The following is a 22,919-nucleotide window of genomic DNA, read 5'->3' as shown; positions in this document are numbered from 1 at the left end:
AATATAAAACTAATGAAGTAATCCTGTCGGTGGCTCTACAAAAGATTCATAGGATATCTCGCAGTAAAACGATATAGCATATTTTAATATCTAAAACAAACACATGCACTGTCTCGCATGGACGTTTTTAACTGTGAGAAACTCCAAGAAAATAAGAAAACACTGTTGTTTTATTTTGGTTGAAAAAAACAAATTTACTATTTTACCTACGTATAATTTATTTTTAGTAGTTATGACTACTAGATTTCAGTAACTATTTTTTTTCGCAGACGCATGATTATTTACAAGCGAGATCCCATTAAAGATATCTTGGTGTGTTGTAGCTCTCGATGGGCAAGCCAGAGTACAACATTCTAGTTGCGAGTGTGGTTGAGAACTCTTCATTCCCTCTGCAGAAGAGCAACAAGGTGTTTGTCGATTCCAATCTCTTCAAACCCTTCGCTGTCTTCTGTTACTTCAAAGTCCACTCTAGAGTAGCCAGGTGGCCCAACAGGGGATGCTGCAGCGTATCAGATATGATCGGTTAGTACACAAAATTTTGATTAAAACTTATTACCGGGAAGATTTTTTTTTATTATTTGGGCTTCAAAAACAGCTTGAATGATACCCTGTATTCTGAAAAAGTTTTAACCAAAATGGACTGTTTCGTGGAAGCTTGACAACAGAATACAATTTGTTTTTTTTTGTCGCTGGGTCTTTTGTTCCGTTTGATAATATACGAAATCTTATACTTATAATATACTAATATGACTTGTACTTATTATGATAATATACTTCAGTAGGTTGTTTTAAAAAATCGACACGAACAAAAACTATTTTCATTGCAAAACGAATGCAGTGAAGTCTTAAGCTGAACAAAATGACGATACCCAAGATATATGTTTTCGTTCTTTTTGTCAAAAAACCGACGATTGCAATTATTTTCCAGGGATTGAGGAAAAAATCATTCAAACAGGGTAAACTGGGTAACAAAATTAACAGCTTTTTTGACGTGTCTCCCGCCAAGTGCTTAACGAACAGCACCCTTCACCCACCCCGTACTATGATAAACGTGGGGGACCGTGATAAACGTGGGGGGGGGGCTATAATGGAGAAGGCCCAAATTAACGATAAGTGCTACAGAGTGAATTTATAAAATTCTTTACCAAGATTTGCAGATGCTAGAACCCACAGGTACAACCTGGTCAAAGTTCCGTTCAAAAAATTTTATTGTTCTAAAAGCTTTACGCTTCAGCATTTTTCCTTAACACGAAGAGTTTAAAAAAAGCTGACACGTTTCTTCTTATCCTGCTTTTAAATAAACTTTCCTCGAACAATTTCTTCCAGTTCCTCGCTATGATTTTGTTATTCGCAGTAGTGAAAAATTTTTGTTATGTTTGGATATGGTTTCCTCACATCTTCAACGCTAATTATGCACAACTGATTCTAGTTGTTTTTGATGTGTTACTTTGTGTTTGGATCCGATCTACAACGTTATTGATATAGAATCTAACAACGTTATTGATGAGAAGATTTTTAGGAAGATTAAGTACACGGTAGCGCAACAACCCCGATGAGGCCTGAGAAGTATTGGTATGTTAGAGCTTGAAACCTGTTTACAGAAAACCAGGCAAAATTCATTTTAGGAGATTGAAAAGAGAAGAGAAGAGTGACAAATTTAACAACAATTGGTCGTATTTATAGTTTGACAAACAAAGATAATATTTTCAGGCTGTTTTAGCATAAGATTGACATATCAGATTAGAGGCGTAATCAAATTTGGGGCGTAAAAAGCGGTGTCATATAAAAATTACGTTTAAGCAAATACTTCAATTGAGATCCTTTAGAAACTACCACTTCAGATTGTTGGCACTAGGTAAGAATCTGGATTCGACCAAAAGTTCTTCTCAGTGTTGTTCTACTGTTTGATGCAAAAGTGATTTCGTGAGAAAATCTGCTGCCCTTGCTTATGTTGAGGTGTAGCACAATTTGATTGTGCTGTCATCAACACGATCGCGGATGAAATGACACTTCGGCTCAATGTGTTTTGATAGTTTGAAAAACGCCAGGTTAACTGCAAGCTAGTTTTATGCAATTTTGATTGTCCTCTTCCTTAGCTCTGGGCTCACACTGAGCGTACCCCACAGTGCGTACCCTGGCGAGTGACACTATTTATTGCTTCTTGACTTGCCAACGGAAAGACCGGCCACCACTAACTGGCAGATTAAAATAGTATGATCATCTATCATTGACGTCTCAAATGCAGTCTGCATCTGTTTTGAATACTGGTGTGGTGCTGCTGGTTGATGGTAACATGAGTCGAAGCGATTTGTATGTTGTAGTTATCTCAACAAGCACTTGCCATCAATAGTTCATGAAAATTTCAATAGTTCGGTTATATATGAGAGGTGATAAAATCTTTCTGATCGACGTGATAACCTGTCTGTTTTATTAGCTAGTTAAACTAAGGAACAACTATATTTCTCAGCATGTTTATATTTATTTTTACTAAATCTTTTTGAACTACTTCAAGATTCAAATTTCTGTTTTGCTGTTGTTTTGCCTGATTTACAAACCTGCAAATTGAACTGTTCTAAAATTTTTGAGTGTATTTTTCTTGATCCCATGTTATCATTCTATCTGTCTTAAGAATTCCCACATCAAGAGGCCGTTCAATACTTCCTCTGTCATCTTTTTTAAATTTACAACGGATAACATTTTCATTTTTTTATTTGTGTGTTGACGTTAAAGCAAACAATTTTTCTTTATCTGGTTTTTCTTAATCTTTATTTCGTTGGTAGAAAAAGGCAGTAATATTGTTTCTTTCTCCCAAAACGTTGCTGTAATTGAATATTTGGAAGCTGTGGACAACAATTTTTGGCTGCTAGCCTCATTCTGTTTTTTGGTTTTTAGCTTGCAAATTGACTTGCTGCACTTTTTGTCTTATTTTCAAAAGCTTTTGGTTGGTCTATATAGTCTACTTTTTCCATTTAAAGATGCAAGCAATCTGCTTTTACATCAATGATATATAAAGAAGTTTTTGAAATTGAAAAAAGTAGTATTGTTTCTTTTTTGTTTGTGACAACAAGATTATCTAAATATCCACTTCCCTCAATTTGTTTAATGTTTTTTTGATACTTTACGAACTTTAAACATATCTTTGTTTCCGTTTGCGTCATATTTATATATCTACCGGAGAAGATTAATATTTTTTGTCTTTTTTTCTCTGGAACTAAATGCCGAGCTCCAGATTGATTGAAACTTTCAGTGACCATTTTCAATGTTTCTCTCCAATCGTCTTTTTATTCTGAAGTAATAGCTTCTTCAAATGTGTCGAGCATAATCAAGACTTTTGTTATTGTAATTTGTACAGCATGTTGTTTGCTTCTGTCATATTGTTCCAAAGGTGATCAAGACTTTTCACTCGTTTTACTTCTTCATCTTGTGCTGCTTCTTTTTATCAATCTTATCCTTTGCTCGTTATCTGATCAAATTTGCTTAAATTTTCGGTCACCGAAAAAAATGCTATTCGAATTAGTTTACCTTTATTTGTGGTCTTGACTGTTTTTGTACGCTATTTTTTTATTCCTACTTTAGGAGTGAAGTTTCTTAGTACTTTTTTTTGTAAACTCTTGGACTTGGTTCTTCTTGTTTAATTTCTTTTTCAACTTCAGTGTGCGTATTGTCTGGACATTCCTGAATTACCTCTGTTTGAGTGATATCAAACCATGAGTTTTACTTTCTTGAGTTTCTTGTATCCTGAAGTTTTTCTCTTTCTTCGCCCAAGTCCAAGTATATGAAGCTGTTTTCTAAATACTTAGTTTTAGTTTGAAATCCCAGCAGGTTGTTACTATTGAAACAAATTTTCTAGAAAAAAATGTGCCTGGTTTTTGTTTTGCAACCATTATGCTACTGTATTATCAGAGTCTCAAATAAAGAATATCAGAGTGTCTGGCATTTTGTAGCTTCTGCTTCAAACTCTGATTTTTTTGAATGGAACTACGATTCTTTTTAATAGGCTGCACAGGCAAATATATTTATATGGTCGCTTATTCGTTTTCTACCCAAAAGCTTTTTTAAACAGAATTTGCTGTTTTTTTGTAGCTAAATTTTGTGCATAACATGCTATATCTACAGCTCAAATCCAATCCTGCAATCTGCACCTAGGAAAAGCGCATTGCTTTAATTGTGTTTTTTTTTTATTTTTACTACTCGGGAGCCACTAAATTCATACTTGAGAATAATTGCTAATCCGGAGCAACCTAGGCCTGGTACACTAACTGGTTCATTGACGTCAGAGTAAACGATTTCTACTTTTTGAGTAGTTTTTTACGGCTTGTATTTGAAAAAGGTGTTTTTTCGAAAAATTTTCCTCAAAGATTATTATTCAGAAAGACCTCTCTTTTGTTTGTAACATATCTCAAAATTGAAGTGTCCAAGTCTTTTTTGCTGACTTAGCTTTCGTTTGAAAAAATTCATTTTGCTTTTGAGGACTATTTGTTGATGTTTACATGCACTCGCTAGGGGGCCTGTAGCCTTGCATATAACAAAGAAAGAGTTGTCTTTCTGGTAACAACTAGCTGCTAATTGTCCGGGTTCGTTACAAACAAAATACAATCTATGATCTTGAAAACTACCATGTTCGGAAAACATCTTCCCAGGATTTTATTTGAATCAATGGTGTAAACCAATATGATCAAATGCATTCAGACGTGGCAACCTGCTGATTCTCCTCCACATCTTCTGTCTGTCTGTTGTTCTCCATAAAATTAGTGAGAGGCGTCCACAGTTGCAAAAAGCTGTCTGCAGGGTCGAAGTTCTCCTGCAGTACAAAGGTGCCCGTGTTTTTGTGGAAGGCTATTCAAAAAACTTTGATTAAACAACAATTTCGTGAGCAGCACATCAGCATGATGCAAGCGAGTGGCCAGTTCTTGCACTCTGATGAAACACTAATCATTGCCCCTTTCTTTACACATTTGTAGTTGGGCCAACTATCTGATCAGACTTAAGACCTTGGAGGTCTCATCATTTCTGAATCACTGCTGCAAAAGTTGACAGGCTTTCTTTCCAATTCCGTGACCCTTGTTCAACCACTCATGCCGAGTTGGAATAAGGCCAATGACGTCTGATGTCATTGCCAAGTAGGACCAAATCTGCTTTTTGAGGCCATCATTCGCCAGTGTTGCTGTAGCTCTCGCTTGCTTCTGTGGCTCGTATTATCGTTTTCGTTCAACATTTGCGTCTTTCATCAGTGGTGCTTGCCTGTCATGTAGTTCAACTCTGACTGTGAGCGTTTTGAAGAGGCACTTGGTTTGTGCAAAGGCAGAAAAACAGGTAATCCATGTTGAGTAGTACCTAACATCATCCTTTTCATGCTGTTGTTGTATGCCTTCATTTTGAAGTTTGAAATTCTTTATCATGAACTTAGATATTTTACAGGAACGAAATCTCAAAATATAAATGAGAAAAATCTCGTCAGTCTTTAGAAGGAAAAGCTGCCAACACTGACACTACCAAATCCACAAAAACTCTATTGGCCAATCAAAAGATTGAAGGTTGGACCCATAACTTGGATTAAGGACACGGTAGCTAAACAACTCAGATGTGGAAAGACGATTTTTTTTATTTTTGGCAAATTAGAGATTGAAGCTTGTTTAATCTCAATCCAAATTAGAGAGATTTAGTCACATTAAGTTTAGGAGATTCAAGAAAGAGGAGATTAGGGACGGATTTTACAAAAATCGTTTGTTTTCATCGTCCTGAAAAAAACTATTTACAGTTAACTTTTGTTAAAAGATTAACGTAAGGAAATTCAGGAGATTTTTGGGGCGTATAAGGTGGTTTTGTTTCCTAATTACATTCAAAAGCTACTTCAGTTAGGATGGTTCAAAAAATTTCATTTACTATTCCATGATAATGGATAAACATCAATAAATAACAAACATACAGCTCAAAATTGATTCGCATACATTTTCTAATTTGTTAGATGCGGTTGGGTTTATAAACTAATTGAACTGCAGATGATGTTTGTTATCATAGTTTAGGTTTGTAAAGTCTACAATTTTTTATAATTTCTTTTCTATGTTCTAACAAAAAAATTGTTTCTCACGAAAGTCTAAGATCACCTTACTTTGGAGCCCAACCCCTTCAATCATCTTTATGTTTTACTATTTCTTTTTTTTTAACTTTTTCATGTTTTCTATCAGGTCACTGACACAAGCCATTCACGAAAATCTGGTTGCAATTCATTTTGATGGAATAAGATTAATAAACTGCAAAAATTTTGTCCTTTTTTAGCAGAACTGGTAATTCCATCGAAGCATAGTAAAAAACGATTTTTACAATCAACTGATTATCTATTGCTCAAATTTCATCTCAGCAGTTTCATAAATGCTTTCAAATACAATTGAATAAGATTTTGTGCTGTTTTAAAATGCACAAAAAAGAGCAAAATTGAAGACGTGTGTCTTTATTCAAAATTTTAATTACTTGAAACATATAAAGAATCCAACTTCTCTTAATTATTAGAACAAAAAAAATGTTTTGCACTTCTTTGTGTCGTATAACTTCTTTATTTTGTGCGCCCATTTGGAGAGGTCTTCGCTCAAAGAAGAGTTGCAAAGTCTTGTATTAAATCGATCAGTCTTGCAAAAAAAGCAAACTTCTTGCAAATTGTTATGAGATGAACGTTGATCTTAATAATCGAATCAAAATAAACGTATTCTCATAAAAACATTTGTTAAAGCAAAAACTTGCTTATTAATGTAACTGCAAAACGTTGTCCCTTTAGGCTTGAAACTGTTAATAGTTTTGAATTATAATTTTTTTCGTGATTTTTTGAAATGCATTGTGATGATCAAAGTTTTTTCAATTTTCAGCTCGATGACACGATAAAAGTTTTTCAAATTTCTTGAAGTTTTATTTAGTTTTTTTTACTGTCAAAGAAATTTCTTTCTGTCTTTGAACTTCTGACAAAGTCTTGCAGGAAGTTGTTAGACTCTGTGCTCAGCTTTATGGAACGACCTAATAGCTCCATGTTTGGGTGAGGGGACAGTTGTGGTTTATAATTATTAGTTATTGATTTTAGTGAAAGTTAGGCCAAAATCATTCCATGGCTCAAGCTAATTTTTTGACAGAAATCTTTAAATTTGGATTCATATTATTCCACAGACATTTTTATTGAGTAAGATCTCACGAATTTGGTTTAAAAATGTCTAAAAAAATTTTATAACATTGATCACCGCCTCACTAGGACTTTGCACGACAATTTATCTAGCCTTATGCGATAAGAAACTAAAAATTTTAAGTATGGCGTGTCCTTCACATTGAAGAAAATTCAGAGTTGCTTTCAAGCAGGAGCCAAAAAGCGACAGTATGCTACACTTAAGTGTCAGAGCAACAAAGGGAAAATGATTTTATGTTGTTTTTTGAGACTTATAAGATATTATGAAGAGGGTTCTTCGAGTATGAGGGGTTTTTCTGAAGTGTTGATTATCAAAATGGGCTTAAACTTTTTTTTCAAAGACAAAAACTGTCGTGGAGTGCTAAGTTGAGCCGTAGTACCTAGTTGAGACACAACAAATCTGCGGCCCAAATAGACTCAACAAACATTTTTTTGTTTCAAAATTGGTTAGCTGACCGATTATTTTTTACTTTGATAGGATCCTGACTGCGCTATACGGATGTATTGAAATCATTGAAACTTTTCTTACACAAAAAAATTCTTCCCTATGTAAACTTTTATCATAAAAGATCTGATAAAATACTTATCAGATCTTATAAGATAACAATTCAGGAAAAATGAATTATTATGCTACAAAATCTGGTAAGATTCTAATCATTTCTTATAAAATAACAATTCAGCGAAATTGATTTATTATCTCACAAGATCTGATGAGTATCTTATCAGATCTTACATGAATAAAGTTCACGTAGGGCTGAATTCTTTACCCTGTAGGACCACATAAGATCTTTTTTGACGCATTAGGGTTTACACTACAAACCGAATTCAATTTTTAGACACTATTGCGTGGAGAAAATGCTTTTCCTGGCAAGTAGTATGAATTAATAATATCCAAAGTAAATTTAGTTCTCGCACGTTTGAGGATTTGGGGTGCTTCAAAAATAATTTTCACTCAAAGATAGAAATGATGCAAATAAAACACCATGTAAAGTTTGGCTAAAAGAACAACTTCCTCGCTTGATTGATGAGACGCTTGTTTCAGAAATTTCATTTTGCTGACTGCGTACAAAACGTGAGAACATTAATTTTTATGGACGATCTGGATTAGACAATAATTACTCTATGTACATAGGGGACCTTCCATGCCAACTGTTCTTAGATTTGAAGAGCTCATTGAAAAGTGAATTAGCTTATTTTTGGAGAAGAATTTTTAAAGAGAACTAACAGTATCTTAGGCAACCTTGACAAAACTTTTTGCTAGTTCAGACTTTATAACTTGACGGCAACTCAATATCAACTGTGGTTACCTTTTACTGTTTATTTTACGTCGAACTCGGTGGATTTTGTGCGAGACAAAGTCGAGGATAAGGTTTTAAGTAGAGCCAAATAAGTCTTTTCATAATTCGAGTTTCAGACTAGAGACTTTGATATAAGCATTAAGCTTATTCGTTAAACTGATTTCGTTATTTGTTCACCATCTCTCCATACTTGGATGCCATTTGACTGCAATTAGGTGAGGAGATACAAGATAACAGTAAACTGAAACGCCAGCTGGCTGCTTCCCTTCCTGGTCCAATCAGACCCACCGATACTTTGGCCAAAGAGTGGCCAAACCCATACGTGTATAATGTGCTGCAGAAAGAGGAGACTACTCTTCACATGCTCTTTGACTCTGATCCGAGTGACGCTAAAAACCGAAAGCTGAGATCTGGTTTCACTGTGATTCTTTTCTACACTAATTGGTAAGTTGTACATTCATGCACGGGGAGTTAGCCTATAAATCAACAAGGAGGCTCGGTAATGTGCCATCGCACATAAGGTTCCGACCTCGCTCATCTACAATTATGGCATAATTGTCTACCAAATGAGGAACAGATAGAAAAACCCAAAAATTATTTTTGGGAATCCCAAAAAACCCAGAAAAAACCCAAAAAACCCATCTATTTTGCAAAAAAAGTTTATGAACGAAAAGATAGCCTCCAAAGCAAATAACTCAGTGGAGTAAAAATTGATTGATGAGATATGCCAATATTAAGAAAGCGAGTTGAGGCGAACAGCAAAATCAAACAACAACAGCAAATACTAATTACATAAAAAACTATATGACTGTTTTAAAAAACAAAAATTAATAACAAAGTCAACATACCGTCAGATAAAACAAACTAAACAAAACACAAAACAACATATATGTCACCAGAAAAGATATAGGACCAGTCCATTAAGAGGTTTGGTAACAATTAGACAAAAAAGAGCAAAAACAGTAAAGTTAAAAAAATTCGCTTATTTTTTTAATTTAATTTCAAAGTAAAGAAAACCATTAGAACTCAAGTAAAGTATCCCAAATGTTTAAGATTACAAATGCTTTTAGAGAAGGGCATTAAGACCTGTCCTTATTCAATTTTTTATGCGGCTAAAAAGAACAACAAAAAGACAACAAACAAAACTCAATTAAAACTTGCCAGACAGAAAGCGCTGTCGAAGCCGTAACGCCTTATTTTCGCCCACAAAATATGTTCAATTGTGCCTTCGTCAAACACTGATAATGTAGTATGTGGCTTTTCATAAATAAGACTAGGTAAAAAATAGACAAAAAAGAAGAAAGGGCAAAAGTGGGTTTTGCTTTTGATTTTTTTTCAAAACAAAATTACTTCCAAAGTCATGAAAGCCATTTATTACAAAGTGAAATAATTAAATAGTTTCGTTTAGTTGTTCAAGGGAAGCCCTTGAGACCTGCAATTATCCAGAATATGTCTGCAAAAAAAACGCCAAATTCGACAAATCAAATTAATTTAGTTTTTTTTGTGAAAAATCTGTGTCGAAGACAGTAAGGTCACAACGAATTCGTTGAATATATAAGGTTTTGAGACACCAATGTCTTTTGACACCTTCATTTGACGCCAACAATGTCATTTTTGACCTGTAATTAACCAGACCAAGTAACAAAAAGACAAATAAAAACGCGAAGTTAAAAAGTTTTTTATATTTTGTAAAACAATTGTTTTCAGAGTCATGAAAGCCACCAGCTATCTACTAATATCAGCATATACGCTCATCCTTTCTTCCATGGAAAACCAATGAAACCTGTCATTATACAGACAATTTCATGCGGCTAAAACGACAAATTAAAAACGACAGTCGGAGACAAAACTAAAAAATTCAATTAATTTCTTCAAAAAAGAAGTGTCGAAGCCGTTAAAACGATCATCTATACCTTTCAGGACTTTCAAATATTCAATTGAGTCTTCTTTCGAACGCAAATAATGTAAATTGAGAACTGTCAATAATGTGATACTGTGACAAAACTAGAAAACGTGAAAATCTGGCAAATGTCCAAACATAAAAAAATCTGAAATCTAGTAGTATCAAAGCCAGAAAACAGTAACTTCAGGCTTCAAACCGCAATAGAGATTGAAAACCGCAATAGAGATTAAAAATTAAACCAATAGCATTCTTTCTTTGATTTCACTAAGCTACAAGTTGACCAAATAAAGAAAAAAAATAGACGAAAAGTTCTTTAAGACATTATCTATTTAAAAATCAATTATTTTTAAATGTCAAAACGACCATAAGCTTTCAAGTGAAAAAAACCAAATGCAATAGATTGGAGCTGCTTAGGAAGCCAATGGGACCTATCACTCTTGAGCTTTGATTTGATATGCACTGTTCTTTAATTAATATAAAAAAGATAAGTCTTTTTAAAAAAAGACCGAATGATTACAATCCGAATTCTTTTTGGATTGTAACCGTCCAAGATGGGTCCAAATCAGGCCCCCCTTCTAATGCTTTTTGTTCATTAAGATCACTTAATTTTTGAAGGTTATAGATATAGATCATTTGTTAGTTAAAATATCAAAAATAAATTCTGCGTTTTTGATAATCAACGCGTAAAGTTAGCAAAAAACGGCAAACTTTTAATTACAGAGCACTCTCAACACAAGTTGAAGTAGGAATAACCCCCTTTTGAGTCGCGAAAGATTGTGTTAGTGTTGTTTGGGGGTGTACTTCCGGCAAACTTAATCAAAGTGGACTAAAGAAGCTTGTTTCGTGCTGTTTTTGATGAAAAAGGCTGAATTTTTGAAATATTTAGCCCGAATTTTTGACAGAAAAAATCAAATCAAAATATTCAACAAAACTTTTTTATCTTCAAAAATAAAATCAACAACACTGTTCGGAAAAATTTCTACAAATTTTAGCAAAATTGGCGAAAGTTTAGGCAAAAATTCCGGAAAATGTGTATAAAAACAACGGAATTCTTTCTACTTTTCTCAGAAGTTTAAACCTCGATAATTCCCTATAAAAAAAGAAAATCGAAAAAATCTTTTGAATTCCATATTCTACGCTGGACGAGCTTTCTAATGATATCAGTCTCAACTCTCTACGATGAATATATCGATCGGCGAAAATTGTCTGAACAAAAAAAACCCATTTGAGTATATAGTTCCTCCCCCTCCAGAGGGGTCGGAACAGAAATGAAAAATATTTTACAGAATAAAAACTAACTGCGAGCACCGCAGAATAACTGCGCTCAGCTTACAGCTTCAAAGTTAATTCACATTGGGACGAAACTTTTCTTATTTTCTCCATTATATGCTCTGCAATATTATTGTTATATTATGGAGATTATAGTAGCGAAGCTCTAAGCTGAGCTCAGCTCTATTGCGCTACTCGTAGTTTTTGTTCTCTTGTAGTCTGACACTCAATTTTCGTTGAGCCATTTTCATCCCCCCCCCCCCCCCCCCCCCCAACTTGAAAACCGCCGTTTCGCTCACCTTTTAGATCCACTCTTTAACTGCTTTCAGCCACATGACACTCGTCTTTTGTTACGCTCGTGAGAATTTAGAATTACTATTTTAACCGGGAACCATTGTTAATTTTTGATGGTAAGTGACATGTCGTGCTCTCTAACTAAATTTTAACCATAGTGTTAGAATGATTTAAGGTTACTCTAAACAATATCAATCCAAAAAAAAACAACTGAATTCCAAAGACAGATAAAGTTTCAATGCCCATGGGAGTGCACGGCAAAAGCACAATTTAATTAATAATGGGTTGGAGAAAAAAGTATCAATTGGGTTAATTACTGTCGTAAAATTGAGTAACATTAACTGAACCGAAATGGTAGGCTTGCTGGGAGAGTCCCATAACATAGCTCATGAGAAGTTTAGAATTCTTAAAGAAATTGCTCCTCATTTTTCATTTCTATGTTTGAAGCTTAAGATTACTACAAATTGAATTAGATATGATGAAGTCAATCCAAACCTGTATAGCTATGAAGAAAAGACTAAAGATAATGTGATTTATATTTGGCGCCAAAATGAAGGAAACTTGTTTGTGTTTTGGTACTGCCATGTAATTACCACTAATTTTACGAAAACTGGTCTTCTATTTGTTAAACTGTTGTGCTACTATATGCATCTTTTAGTGCTCAAAACGTATTCGAGTGGAACTATTTGCTACTGTAACAGTTGTTCAAAAGATGTGTCGTATCTTCTTCTGTTGATGCCCGATTATATTGTCTAGCTTAACTGTTTCTCAATTGAACTAAGAAGAGAAAATTTTTTGCCACTCAACAAGGCAGCACTGTAGTGAAAGTGACCGACAACGAGCGTATTGATGATTTAAATACTTGTTTGAACTGGGAAAGATATCTTGATAGCATAAACTGCTCTTATTCCACAAGCGGCGCAATTTTCATTTCCTCCTAGTAATTTGATTTTTTTGTCAAAAAAACCCCTAAGTACTTCAAACACCTTTTTCAAAATTCGTAGTTACCTTCATGAAAATCTCCTTTACGTCTATCCTTCTGTTCAAATCCACCCAAAGTTCCCACATATGTGCTTTTATAGACTCATGCGAGCCTCCCGAGACAACATTTTACTTTGTAAGGAAGAAACAGATTCACTTCAAGCAAGAAATATCTTTAATTAAGGCAATGTGTAGATAATACTTAAAGAATATAGCTCTAAGATGTAGTCGACGTGATTTTGTACATTCAAAGTCGATAAACAATTTTTTAACGGTTATAGTTCATTTGAAGTACTCTGAAGTACTTTGAAGATTAAGGACTGTTTATCTTGAAGCTTACCTCTTGTCTGGCACTCGTATATTGTAAAATACGTTGACGCCAAAGAGTGATAAATTTTGTTTTTTCAACGAAATTTTTATGCAAACGGAAATCAAGATTATAACAACAAACACTGATTTCCGCGAATCACTGAGTTTTCGAAATTCTTTCTTTTGAGTTAATTTTTGGTCATAAACAGTTGCTAGATCCTTATCAATAAAGACAGAAAAATTTGTTGAGTGAAAGTTTAAATTACATAAATCTTGTAAATCTAAAATCTATCGTATTAGGTTTATTAGAATTCAAATATAAATTAAACTGTTCTTCCATTGCTCTCTGACAGTTGAACGTGTTTAACTAAGAAGAATTTTGGCCACAATCTAGCTAAATGGTGGCCATTTTTTTTTAAAAAATGTTACTAATAAAAGGACTTGATAAGCTTTATTTACTTGATAATAATTGAACTGTTTTTTGCTTAAGAATAATACTTTATATGTTATCGTTTTTCCTCGGCAATTATTGAGTGTAAAGTTTGCCGCAGTCTCTTAAGTTGGTGTGGACTAATTATGAAGTTCCCCTCAAACTTTTTTTTTTCATGGGACTATTTTTTGCGTGGTAGATTTAACTATTAGTCCAAAAAAATCAACTGAGTTATTGAACCCGAGAACATCAAGTTGCTGCTCATGTGGCATACATCGAAATCCCCCCACACCTCAAACAGCGAGGCTGGCCTATGTCTAGGCTTAAAATAGATTATATCAAATCCAGTCTCGCGACAGAGGTTTTTGCGACCAATTCGTCCTACGTCAGTTGGTTATGCTTTTCTTTGTGGAAACATATTGATTCAGCCAACGGACAGTTTGAACAAAAACCGGGTTCCCTGGCAACTTTAAATCCTATTTTAAAAATGGGCTCGAAATTTCAGAGTTATTTTTATATTTTTGCCGGTTGTTGAAATCTGCGTATCAAATATTTGGTTGTTTATCGGAGTCCAAACTTTCTCGCCTTTTATTTCCTTAAGTCAGCGATCAAAATAATCTTTAAATGCTATTTATGCGGACTAATATTTGAGAAATATAATGCTTGTTAAATTTCATCGCACCTTGTCAGAGAGCACCTTTCATGTTTGCTTACTCACATTTAAGCTAGTTCATAATAACCTTGGACTAATAGTTTTTTAGTATGGAGCTCAGTTTCACAGAAAGTAGCCGCCGCATTTCTTTTAGGTGTTTGTCCTCGCAGAAAGTGTTTCGTCAGCTGACCAGGTGGGCCTCAACCAATGACCTCTCGACCAAGTTGATCACGTGTTGTGTGAGCAGTGGAGAACCACCAGATATCCACTACACTAACGTGGCCAAGTTTGTTAAAAGTAGGCGACAACATTTTAGTATTACTACATTGTTTATGCAATCATTCTCTTGCCATTTTCACATGACTTTTTATTTGATAAATGAAACAGTATTTTCACTATTTTACTGTTTTAGAGATTAAATTTAAAATTTCTCTGTTGTTCGGTACCCAAATTTTACATACGTGTTTCTGAAGACTTTCCGCTCTGAACTTCCGCAAGGATTTTATAGTCCGATTGGTTGCTTCATTAAATTTTGTTCTTCAGTCGTCTGTTCAGTCGTATTTAAATGAGATGAAATTTAAATGATGGCTTTCGGCGTTGTGTGGGTTGTGTGGGTCGAGCTATTCATAAACTTGTGGTACGATGTCAGAAAGCGAGTTACAACAAATGTGGTATATCCAAAAGAAATCGTAAAAACTGAAAATGAACAAACAAGTAGCACAAGAAAGTGCACTGTTAATTACTGTGAAATGAAGTTTCCGATAAAGAGTGGAATGAATATAATTCAAAATTTTTATGAACTAAGTTTAAGTTTGGCACATATGAGTGAATTTAAGGACACACTATGGTACCAAAAGGCTACCAGAAATACCAAAGTGTTAGAAACATCAAACAATACAATTTTTTGAGTTCAAATCAGTTCTCTGGTAACGGCTTCTATTGTTTTCAAGCAGGTTTCAATCGACATGAACGACATATAGGTCAAAATTCCGACACTTTTTATAAACAACGATTCCAAAGAACAGCTTGTTTTCGTAATTGCTATTTCCAAATTCTCTATCAACTTCTAATTGGATTCAGGTGGGGGGACCATTTGCTGATCATTGCAGTACCTTCCGCTCCTGTATTTTGACGAAATTGCTGAAAATCTTTGTTTTATGCACAGGCACATTATATTGAAGAATATGTTCTCGAACTTGGTAAATTTTCAAAATACCATCTAAGCTAAATAACTTTAGCTTGTTTGAAGATATAACAAACATTTTCATATTTTCCGTCCCTCTGATTGTGGCGTACCCCTACCAATAATCATCTAAAAAATCTGTTAACCTCTTTTCTGTGTAAATGGAGAAAACGAGAACGAAATTTCGTTTAAAACGTCAAAATTTCATGCTTTTTTACGCCTTAGCCTCGAACAACTTTTGAGCAAAAATAACGCTTAAAGAGCAAATTATGGTGTACATAGCTTTTCCGTACCATATTGTAGCTGGAAGGGTATTAACCTTTGATGGAGTAAAAGATTTAACAACATGTTACAACTGCCCCTCAGGAGGAAACATTAACCTAAAAATTTAGGCAAAAAATTATTCGACGATGTTTGAGCGATTCCGGTAGTTTGAGTGTTTTTGAGTTCTTCAACTCTGTTAATCAATTCTTCAGATGAATATCCAAATGTAACAAATTGCTCCATGGTTCACAAATGTGGCTTCATGATTCCAGTTAGCAGATTTATGGTTTGATGTAGTGGGACTATTTGGTAGAGCTAGTGTGACTGTGTGTAGTTTTTTTTGGTTTTATGAATCAAATAAACACAACTTTGTGTGAAATAGATGAATTATAATTCAAAATAGAGGGCTTATGTCTGGATTTAGCGCCAGAAAGTGGTCCCACCAAGTGGTCATTACACTATATTGTATTTAACAATATTATGTAAGGAGTCTTGCTGAGGTTACATAACAAAATACCCAAAGCCAAAAAAAAACATTTAGGCAATATACCCAATGCCGCTATACCCAATTTATTTCCTTTGATCTTTTCGTTCATTAATCCAGTTATAAATCAACACTCGGTATAATGTTTTCACATAATTTGGCTGATAATTTATTCCCGTGTTCGGTTGTGATAGTTTCAAATCAAGTGCCACGGCCATGCTGAGGCATGGACATGGCCCGCGAGACATGGCCAATAATGCACTAACTAAATATTATCCTAAGTAGTTGTTCTGGTAGTTTCAACATTAGATTATAACAAATGGGTATAATTTGGGTAGGAATTTTGTGAGATTGGGTATATTGGTATTGGGTGAATTGACATTGGGTATATTGTCATGTAACTCTTGCAAGACTCCTTCCGTAATATTTTTAAGTACACTGGTTGGAGCATGATGAGCCCTAATCATGTTAAAGAAGGCAACTTGTCCCGCAAGAATAGCAAATTAAGGAATTTTTGCACTGCCCTGCAAAATATCGTGGATTGTTCAACTAAGGAATTAACTTGCAAATAATATTTGGTTCACTATTTTTTTTATTTTGCAAAACTGCAAATGATGGATGCGAAAAATTGGCACAGCACAGTTTTCATAAGAACATTGTCTCCTTAATGTTACATAATTGGTGCCAATGTTACGCAGATAAATTATTCTTTGACCTCAATAAATGAATGTTTTTGTAAATGTTAACAATCCTAGTTATAGCTTTTGCTCATGGATAAATGAATGCAATTTAATACTGAAAAAACTGTAACAAAACCATTACCAATGGAGCAAAATTTTTAAAAGAAGTATGAATGACGTAAGAACCACTTATTTGAAGTCTCAAAATTGCGCGACAATATTTATCTCAATATGCAAGTCTGCTTGTATTATTAAATCATTAACGCCATATTTATTGATTATAATATTTTGTCCTGTTAAGGCTTGCGTTTATAATATCTGTGGTCGTAGTTATGTTAATGCCTACTGTCTTTGTTACTCACAATTGCTCAAAATGTAACAAAAGATAGCTATAGTAACAATGATAAAAACGCAATTGGAATCCCCCTAATTATAGCGACTCAATTCAAGTCATTTTGGTAGAATTTGCTTGGAATCAGCTTTAAATTGTAGTCCAGTCGAAACAAATTCTATCAACCTCATTAGTTTTGAACTTGAATATTGTAAAACTAATTATTTCGCTTCCATTGTGATCTTGGTTTAGTCGCAGCAAGTTAACGAACTTCTTGAACTTTAGTTCCTAAATAAACGTTGCGGTTGAAGAAATTCTTGGACAGCAGCTAACATAGTTCTTTATTATTACCATTGAAGAAAAGAGCGAAAAATCAATTTATAATTGAAAAATATATTAAATGAAACTGTTCACTCAACTTTTATACAATCAGCTACATTTGTCAATCATGAAGAAAATAACGTACGAAAACGAAGTTATGTTGAGCAAAAGCTCAGCGCGTAGTAAAACGATGCAAACAAATAACAGCAAAACATTACTTAGTGGTAGAAAAATCAGTAATGAACAGATGAGCGAAGATACAAACTCTGCTGAAAATCACGACACTATTGAGCCGAATTACGACAGTCGAAGTATGGAGTCGTTCGTTCAAGATATCCAAACAACTTTGAACCAAATTGAAACTCGACTTAGCCAGCACCGATCCGAAGATTTCTGCTGTATTGATGAACGAGAAATATCCACTGCCAATATGGAAAAGTTAATAAAAGCACTCAAAGAAGAGAAAACGATACTTAAAGATTACTTCAGTCCTAAAGATTTGGATTTTGTGGAAACAGTAGAATTGTTCGGGGGACTTATAGAACACATGAGTGATGGTCAGCGAGCCAGATTATTTTTCAAACTGAAGAAGATTTTGAATGTGATCATGCCTAGCTACAGATTTCACGCTGATAACTCCCCGTTCACCTTATGATCAAATCGAGAGGGCGTAATTTGCGACAAATTTATGTTAGAAACAGACCGGAATACTGTAAAATGGCCGATCAGTACTGATTCCTGAAATTTAAATTCTGCATTTTGTATCCTCACAGGCTCTCAGAGCAAAGATACAAACTATATTTTCACTATATCTATGTTTTCACTATGAACATAGATGTATCAGAATATGGAAGTTGTCAACGCACTGAGCCTGTTAAAAACCATACAGCGTTTTAAGTGCAAATCTTTCTAAATAGTGAAAAAAAATTATCTTTCTGAATTTTTACTAGCTCAAATTAGAAATAATTATAAGCGTGCTCCTGTGCCAAACTAAACTCACTCACAAATAAAGTGGCTGCAATATACAGACGAATTAAATTGATAACGGCACTCTTTTTTTACAACGTATTAAGATACAAAAGTGGAATCTTCAAAATTGAGTGAATTCTCTCAAAAATTTGTTACCGTAGATTATTGTAATGGCTCCTGGTCTTTGGCATCCAATCATTCAGTACTGATATGGCATTTTCTTATTTCGGAAAAGTTTGTGAATGCTATGCTAAACAGCAAAACGGGTTTTCATCATTCCGCAATGTCAACAGAATTTTACAATGGGTAACTCAAAAAAACTCTCTTCATCTTTTCATTTGATAAGTTTCGTCGTGTCGTGTTTGTGTATATATCTCTTCTTTGTTTTCCCTTATTTTCTTAATTTATCTGTTGCTCAGTTTATTCCTTTAAGGGGTATCCGGTCACGAGAGATTGGTTCAGTTGTTCGGTCTGGCGCACACCTAATTTTCGGCCTGTTTGGCCTGGGCGCCTTACCTGCAACACAAGTCTGTCTGGCCCATTTCTGTTGTGGATTGTGGCACTTTCGGCAACATGAATCTTGAAAAGTGAGATGGGTCGAGGCGTAAGCGGTAAAAATTTCCAAAAAGTGTGATATCTGTGAATGAGGTGCATACTTACAAAAATTGCGGTAGGTTGCAGTATTTGGGATAGGGTCCATAGTTAAAATAATATGAGAAATGCGCCGGAGGCAGGGAAGTTGTGAAGAAATGAAGAATTACAGCAAGTCATAGAAAAATTCGTCTCAGTTTGTAAGCAAAAAATAGTGTTAACTTAATTTAAATACGCACCCTAATAATCGACGAATTGAAAAACTTGCAAGCATTTTAGAACCAATCCTGCAAATGAATGGATACAGGTACAAAGTTGCTTACAAGATTCTTGTAAGTATTTTCGTTCAGTTGCAAGATTCTTGTAAGTATTTTCGTTCAGTTGCAAGATTCTTTTAAGCTTTTCGATTCAAATGCTCGAGAAAAAGGAGCACCAGAGAGCGTGTGTGGGTTCTTGCAGCAGAAAACTTGTTTTAGCTTTCGCATGGCTCTTTGAATCAAAACAAAAATGCGAGAGAGCAGCTAATTATTTAAAAAAAAGGCCTTGATTGCATTGAAAAATAAAAATTCACCGCTAAATTTACCGCAAATTTCACAGTTGTTCACTGCAATTCGTACTTTTTCCGATAAATTGATGGTACTTTAACAAATCTCACAGTTGTACACCGCAATTTTTATGTTGGAAATATGTACTCATTTTCATTTTTGTTTTGAAATTAAATTATGAAGTTTCAGAAAAAATAACTGGATGGTTATAATTTTACATTTTGTCCGATAAATTGATGGTTCTCTAACAAATATCACAGTTGTTCACTGCAATTTTTACTTTTTCAAATATAATCCATCAAACTTTATAATTCTGAGTTTTTTAAGTTCAAAATCAATGCAGAACTTTGTTTCAGAAATTTTACCATTTTGTCTCAGGGAAAGCAATAAAACAAGTTTTTCGAAAAAAACAAGTGGATTGCGGCGGTGAAGTTCAACAACAAATTTATTCCACCCAGTTCGACGAAAATGATTCTAAAATTATTTTCGGCTTAGCTTTAGGCATGTACATGAAAATTTTCATATTCACGAGCACGATGTTAAGATTTCTATTTATCCCATTGTCCGGGAAAATTGATGGTTTCAACACACTCTCTAAGCGAGAAACACTTATTGAAATTCTAAAAGATTTGTAAAAGTCATGAAAACTGAGATCATCATTTAACGTGCTAAAAAATGCCTCATACTGTTTTCCCTACTTTTAAAATCCGTTACTGTTTGTGAAATCGTGATATGATAGTATATTACTACTCTCCTTGAGGCAATCTGCATCCTCTTTATTGAATTAAGGGAATGTTTCCTCACGGCAGCTGTCAGTTGCATCGCTTGAATTAGATCCAGAAAAATTAATTAATTACACGGCCACCTACATCAATGAGCTTATACTTTCTTCCCTGAACATGAGCCAGATAATCCAGACCTCAGTTGTGGCAAAATTATTATCTAGATGTGATGCGAAGACACTAATGTCTTGTTACTCTTGGAGCGCGATAGTTTGTTTAGCACATGAAAGCAGCGGTTGTTATTGACGCATATAATTATAATCGCAGTATTCATGCGCGGTTATTTTTCCGTTCTGATTCAAAGCTCTGAATACTACACGGAGCATTCATTCATACATTTTTTGTGAGTTGCAAAAAATTTCTAAGCAAGGCTGTCAAGGGATTACCTTCAAATTAAACATGCAAAATGTAGGCATACCATATACTCCGTAATGATAATCACAGTTATGGTTTTGAAAAAATTTATAACAAACTCTTCTTGCACTGAAGACCCAGTGAACTGAAATTGAAAAACTTCCAATCTTGATGATTTTTGATGTAAAACAACCTAATATGCTTACAAAAAGGAGGAATTTTCGAATGCATCTTGAGAATTACTTAAATTTTTAAACCAATATTTTGTCGAAAGACTTCAAAAATTTGAAAACATTGCCTAACTAGGTGCCGCTAGGGGTAAATAATATTGCAGATGTCAAGCAAGTTTTGAATGAGGCTTGAATCTTTTTTCAATATAAGAATATGTACTCATTTTCATTTTTTTAAAATTCAAATTATGAAGTTTCAGAAAAAAAATAAGTAGATGGTTATATTTTTACATTTTGTCCGACAAATTGATGGTACTCTAACAAATCTGTAAAAAAAATCTTAGATTCTGGGAAATTTTAATTAGTCGTTTTGATTGTTCGCTTTATATTGTAAAAATAGGGGCGTGAACGATCCTACATGTCGGTTGAAGGGTATGCTCTCATGATACTGATTCCATTTGGGAAATACGATTGGGAGACAGAAGCTAATAGAATTTGTTGCCATTGTTGCAGAGATGTTAATATTTTTTTTAATTTTAGGGAAAAATGAATCAGGTAGAGTCACGCACTGTGTGGTTTATATTATTACGCGTTGGACAATATTTTTGTTTTCCAATTTTATTTCCTATAATGCTTTTGACCTAATGCCTAATAGAAAAATTTCAATGAATATTCTTTGATAGTTACGCCAAAATTTTTTTTTAAAAATTCAACGGAATTTCCTTCAACTTTTTTGAATTCCAGCTAGTCACGTGCCAGCTGGTCAAGCCTCACGTGCCAGCTGGTGAGGTTTTTGCTTCGCTTGTTTTCGCTTTGCTTAACATCCCTCGCACATTAACTACACGTACATTTTCCTCTTTTCTCAATTGTTTTCCTTAACATGTTCACACTCACATTTGTATTTGTTCATAGGCCAGAAGTTCTGGTTTGGGGATAACATGCAGCACGTGTGTGGCTGTTTCTCCCAGAGTGGAGGAGTGATTGACATGAGCAAGAAAGACTCATCTCCTGCCAGAGACAGATCGGGTGCTGGAAATGTATCCAAACGCATCCTTGGTAAACACGAACTCATAAATCGCTATTCTCGGAAATTATGTTTCACGGCTCTTGAAGTTTTCTTTCCTATTATAAACGTACCAGTTATTGAATTCGAATTGATTGGTTTGTTAAGAGTTGCGCTGCAAGGCTGCAAAAGATGACCTTTATGAAGAGTTTTGGAAAATGTTGCGCCCTTTTTGGACTGCGAGGATAGCTGTCAAAAGTTTAATTGTTTAAACGACGTAGAGCGAGGTAATAGAATGAGAAAACTCAAATAACAAATTAATAATTGTGATCTCGTATTGACTACGGTTTGAAGAACAAATGTGAACCGTGATCAATTGGGTATAAAGACTTCAGATGTACTATCATTCGGTTCTTTTCAGAGATGTTCAATTTGATCGGAGTACCGACAATCTCCATTGTGGCCGAGCATTCTGAGAGTGTCGTGTGGCAGGGAAGACCTCTTGCAGCTACTGACGATGAATTTGCAACTTTCTTCACTGATGTCATTCACACGCTACCACGCCCATTCTAGCACCATTCCTCACACGATGCGTCTGACAATGATAAAAAACTTCTGTCAAGAATCGATTGATATCGCCTTATTGATGTAAAAAGCGTTGAACCCTAGTAAGCTAGTTTCATAAAAAAGACTCTAGGATATCAATTTCACGCCAATATTTCAACTGACAGCCTCATGTACATAAACGGCGCGATCAACTAAAAATACTATTCACAGAATTCGTGATCTTCTGACTGGATATATTCTTAATTAATTTTCTAAAGATACTTCTCTTAATCTAGGAGGTTTACTAGATATAAGCATTCTCAAATGGCGCTATCAAAATATTGATATCCAGGATTAACAAATCAGTGATGGGGAATATATAGTTCCTCAGCTGGATC

General features: G+C 34.5%; 2 protein-coding genes across 6 annotated transcripts in view; both read left to right on the top strand.

The window, feature by feature from the left end:
• LOC142336253 (uncharacterized) overlaps positions 1 to 22,919 on the top strand; it is a 372,851-nt gene that overhangs the window by 115,980 nt on the left and 233,952 nt on the right. The gene's annotated exons all lie outside the window — the stretch shown is intronic.
• On the top strand, positions 328 to 22,802 carry LOC142337112 (uncharacterized). Of its 3 annotated transcripts, XM_075386205.1 has the most exons (6): positions 328 to 522; positions 8,676 to 8,904; positions 14,453 to 14,595; positions 21,513 to 21,527; positions 21,885 to 22,028; positions 22,397 to 22,802. In XM_075386205.1, the coding sequence occupies exons 1-6, from the start codon at positions 330 to 332 to the stop codon at positions 22,546 to 22,548; spliced, it is 876 nt and encodes a 291-aa protein (XP_075242320.1). In that variant the 5' UTR covers positions 328 to 329; the 3' UTR covers positions 22,549 to 22,802. The 3 variants fall into 3 exon arrangements, with proteins under 3 accessions (XP_075242320.1, XP_075242321.1, XP_075242322.1); XM_075386206.1 differs by lacking the exon at positions 21,513 to 21,527; XM_075386207.1 differs by lacking the exons at positions 328 to 522; positions 8,676 to 8,904; positions 14,453 to 14,595; positions 21,513 to 21,527 and adding an exon at positions 17,002 to 18,118.

Source organism: Convolutriloba macropyga, chromosome 3 (genome assembly GCF_964194025.1).
Source record: "Convolutriloba macropyga chromosome 3, txConMacr16.3, whole genome shotgun sequence".
In the NCBI taxonomy this organism is placed as follows: domain Eukaryota; kingdom Metazoa; phylum Xenacoelomorpha; order Acoela; family Convolutidae; genus Convolutriloba; species Convolutriloba macropyga.
The sequence above is the reverse complement of the archived record's forward strand: the minus strand, read 5'-3'. Positions and strand labels throughout refer to the sequence as shown.

Excerpts from the sequence above, each read along its gene's own strand:
- LOC142337112 (XM_075386205.1), top strand. The coding sequence starts at position 330 with ATGGGCAAGCCAGAGTACAACATTCTAGTTGCGAGTGTGGTTGAGAAC. Across the intron at positions 8,905-14,452 it reads ATTCTTTTCTACACTAATTG|GTGTTTGTCCTCGCAGAAAG; the intron begins GTAAGTTGTACA and ends CATTTCTTTTAG. Across the intron at positions 22,029-22,396 it reads TGTATCCAAACGCATCCTTG|AGATGTTCAATTTGATCGGA; the intron begins GTAAACACGAAC and ends GGTTCTTTTCAG.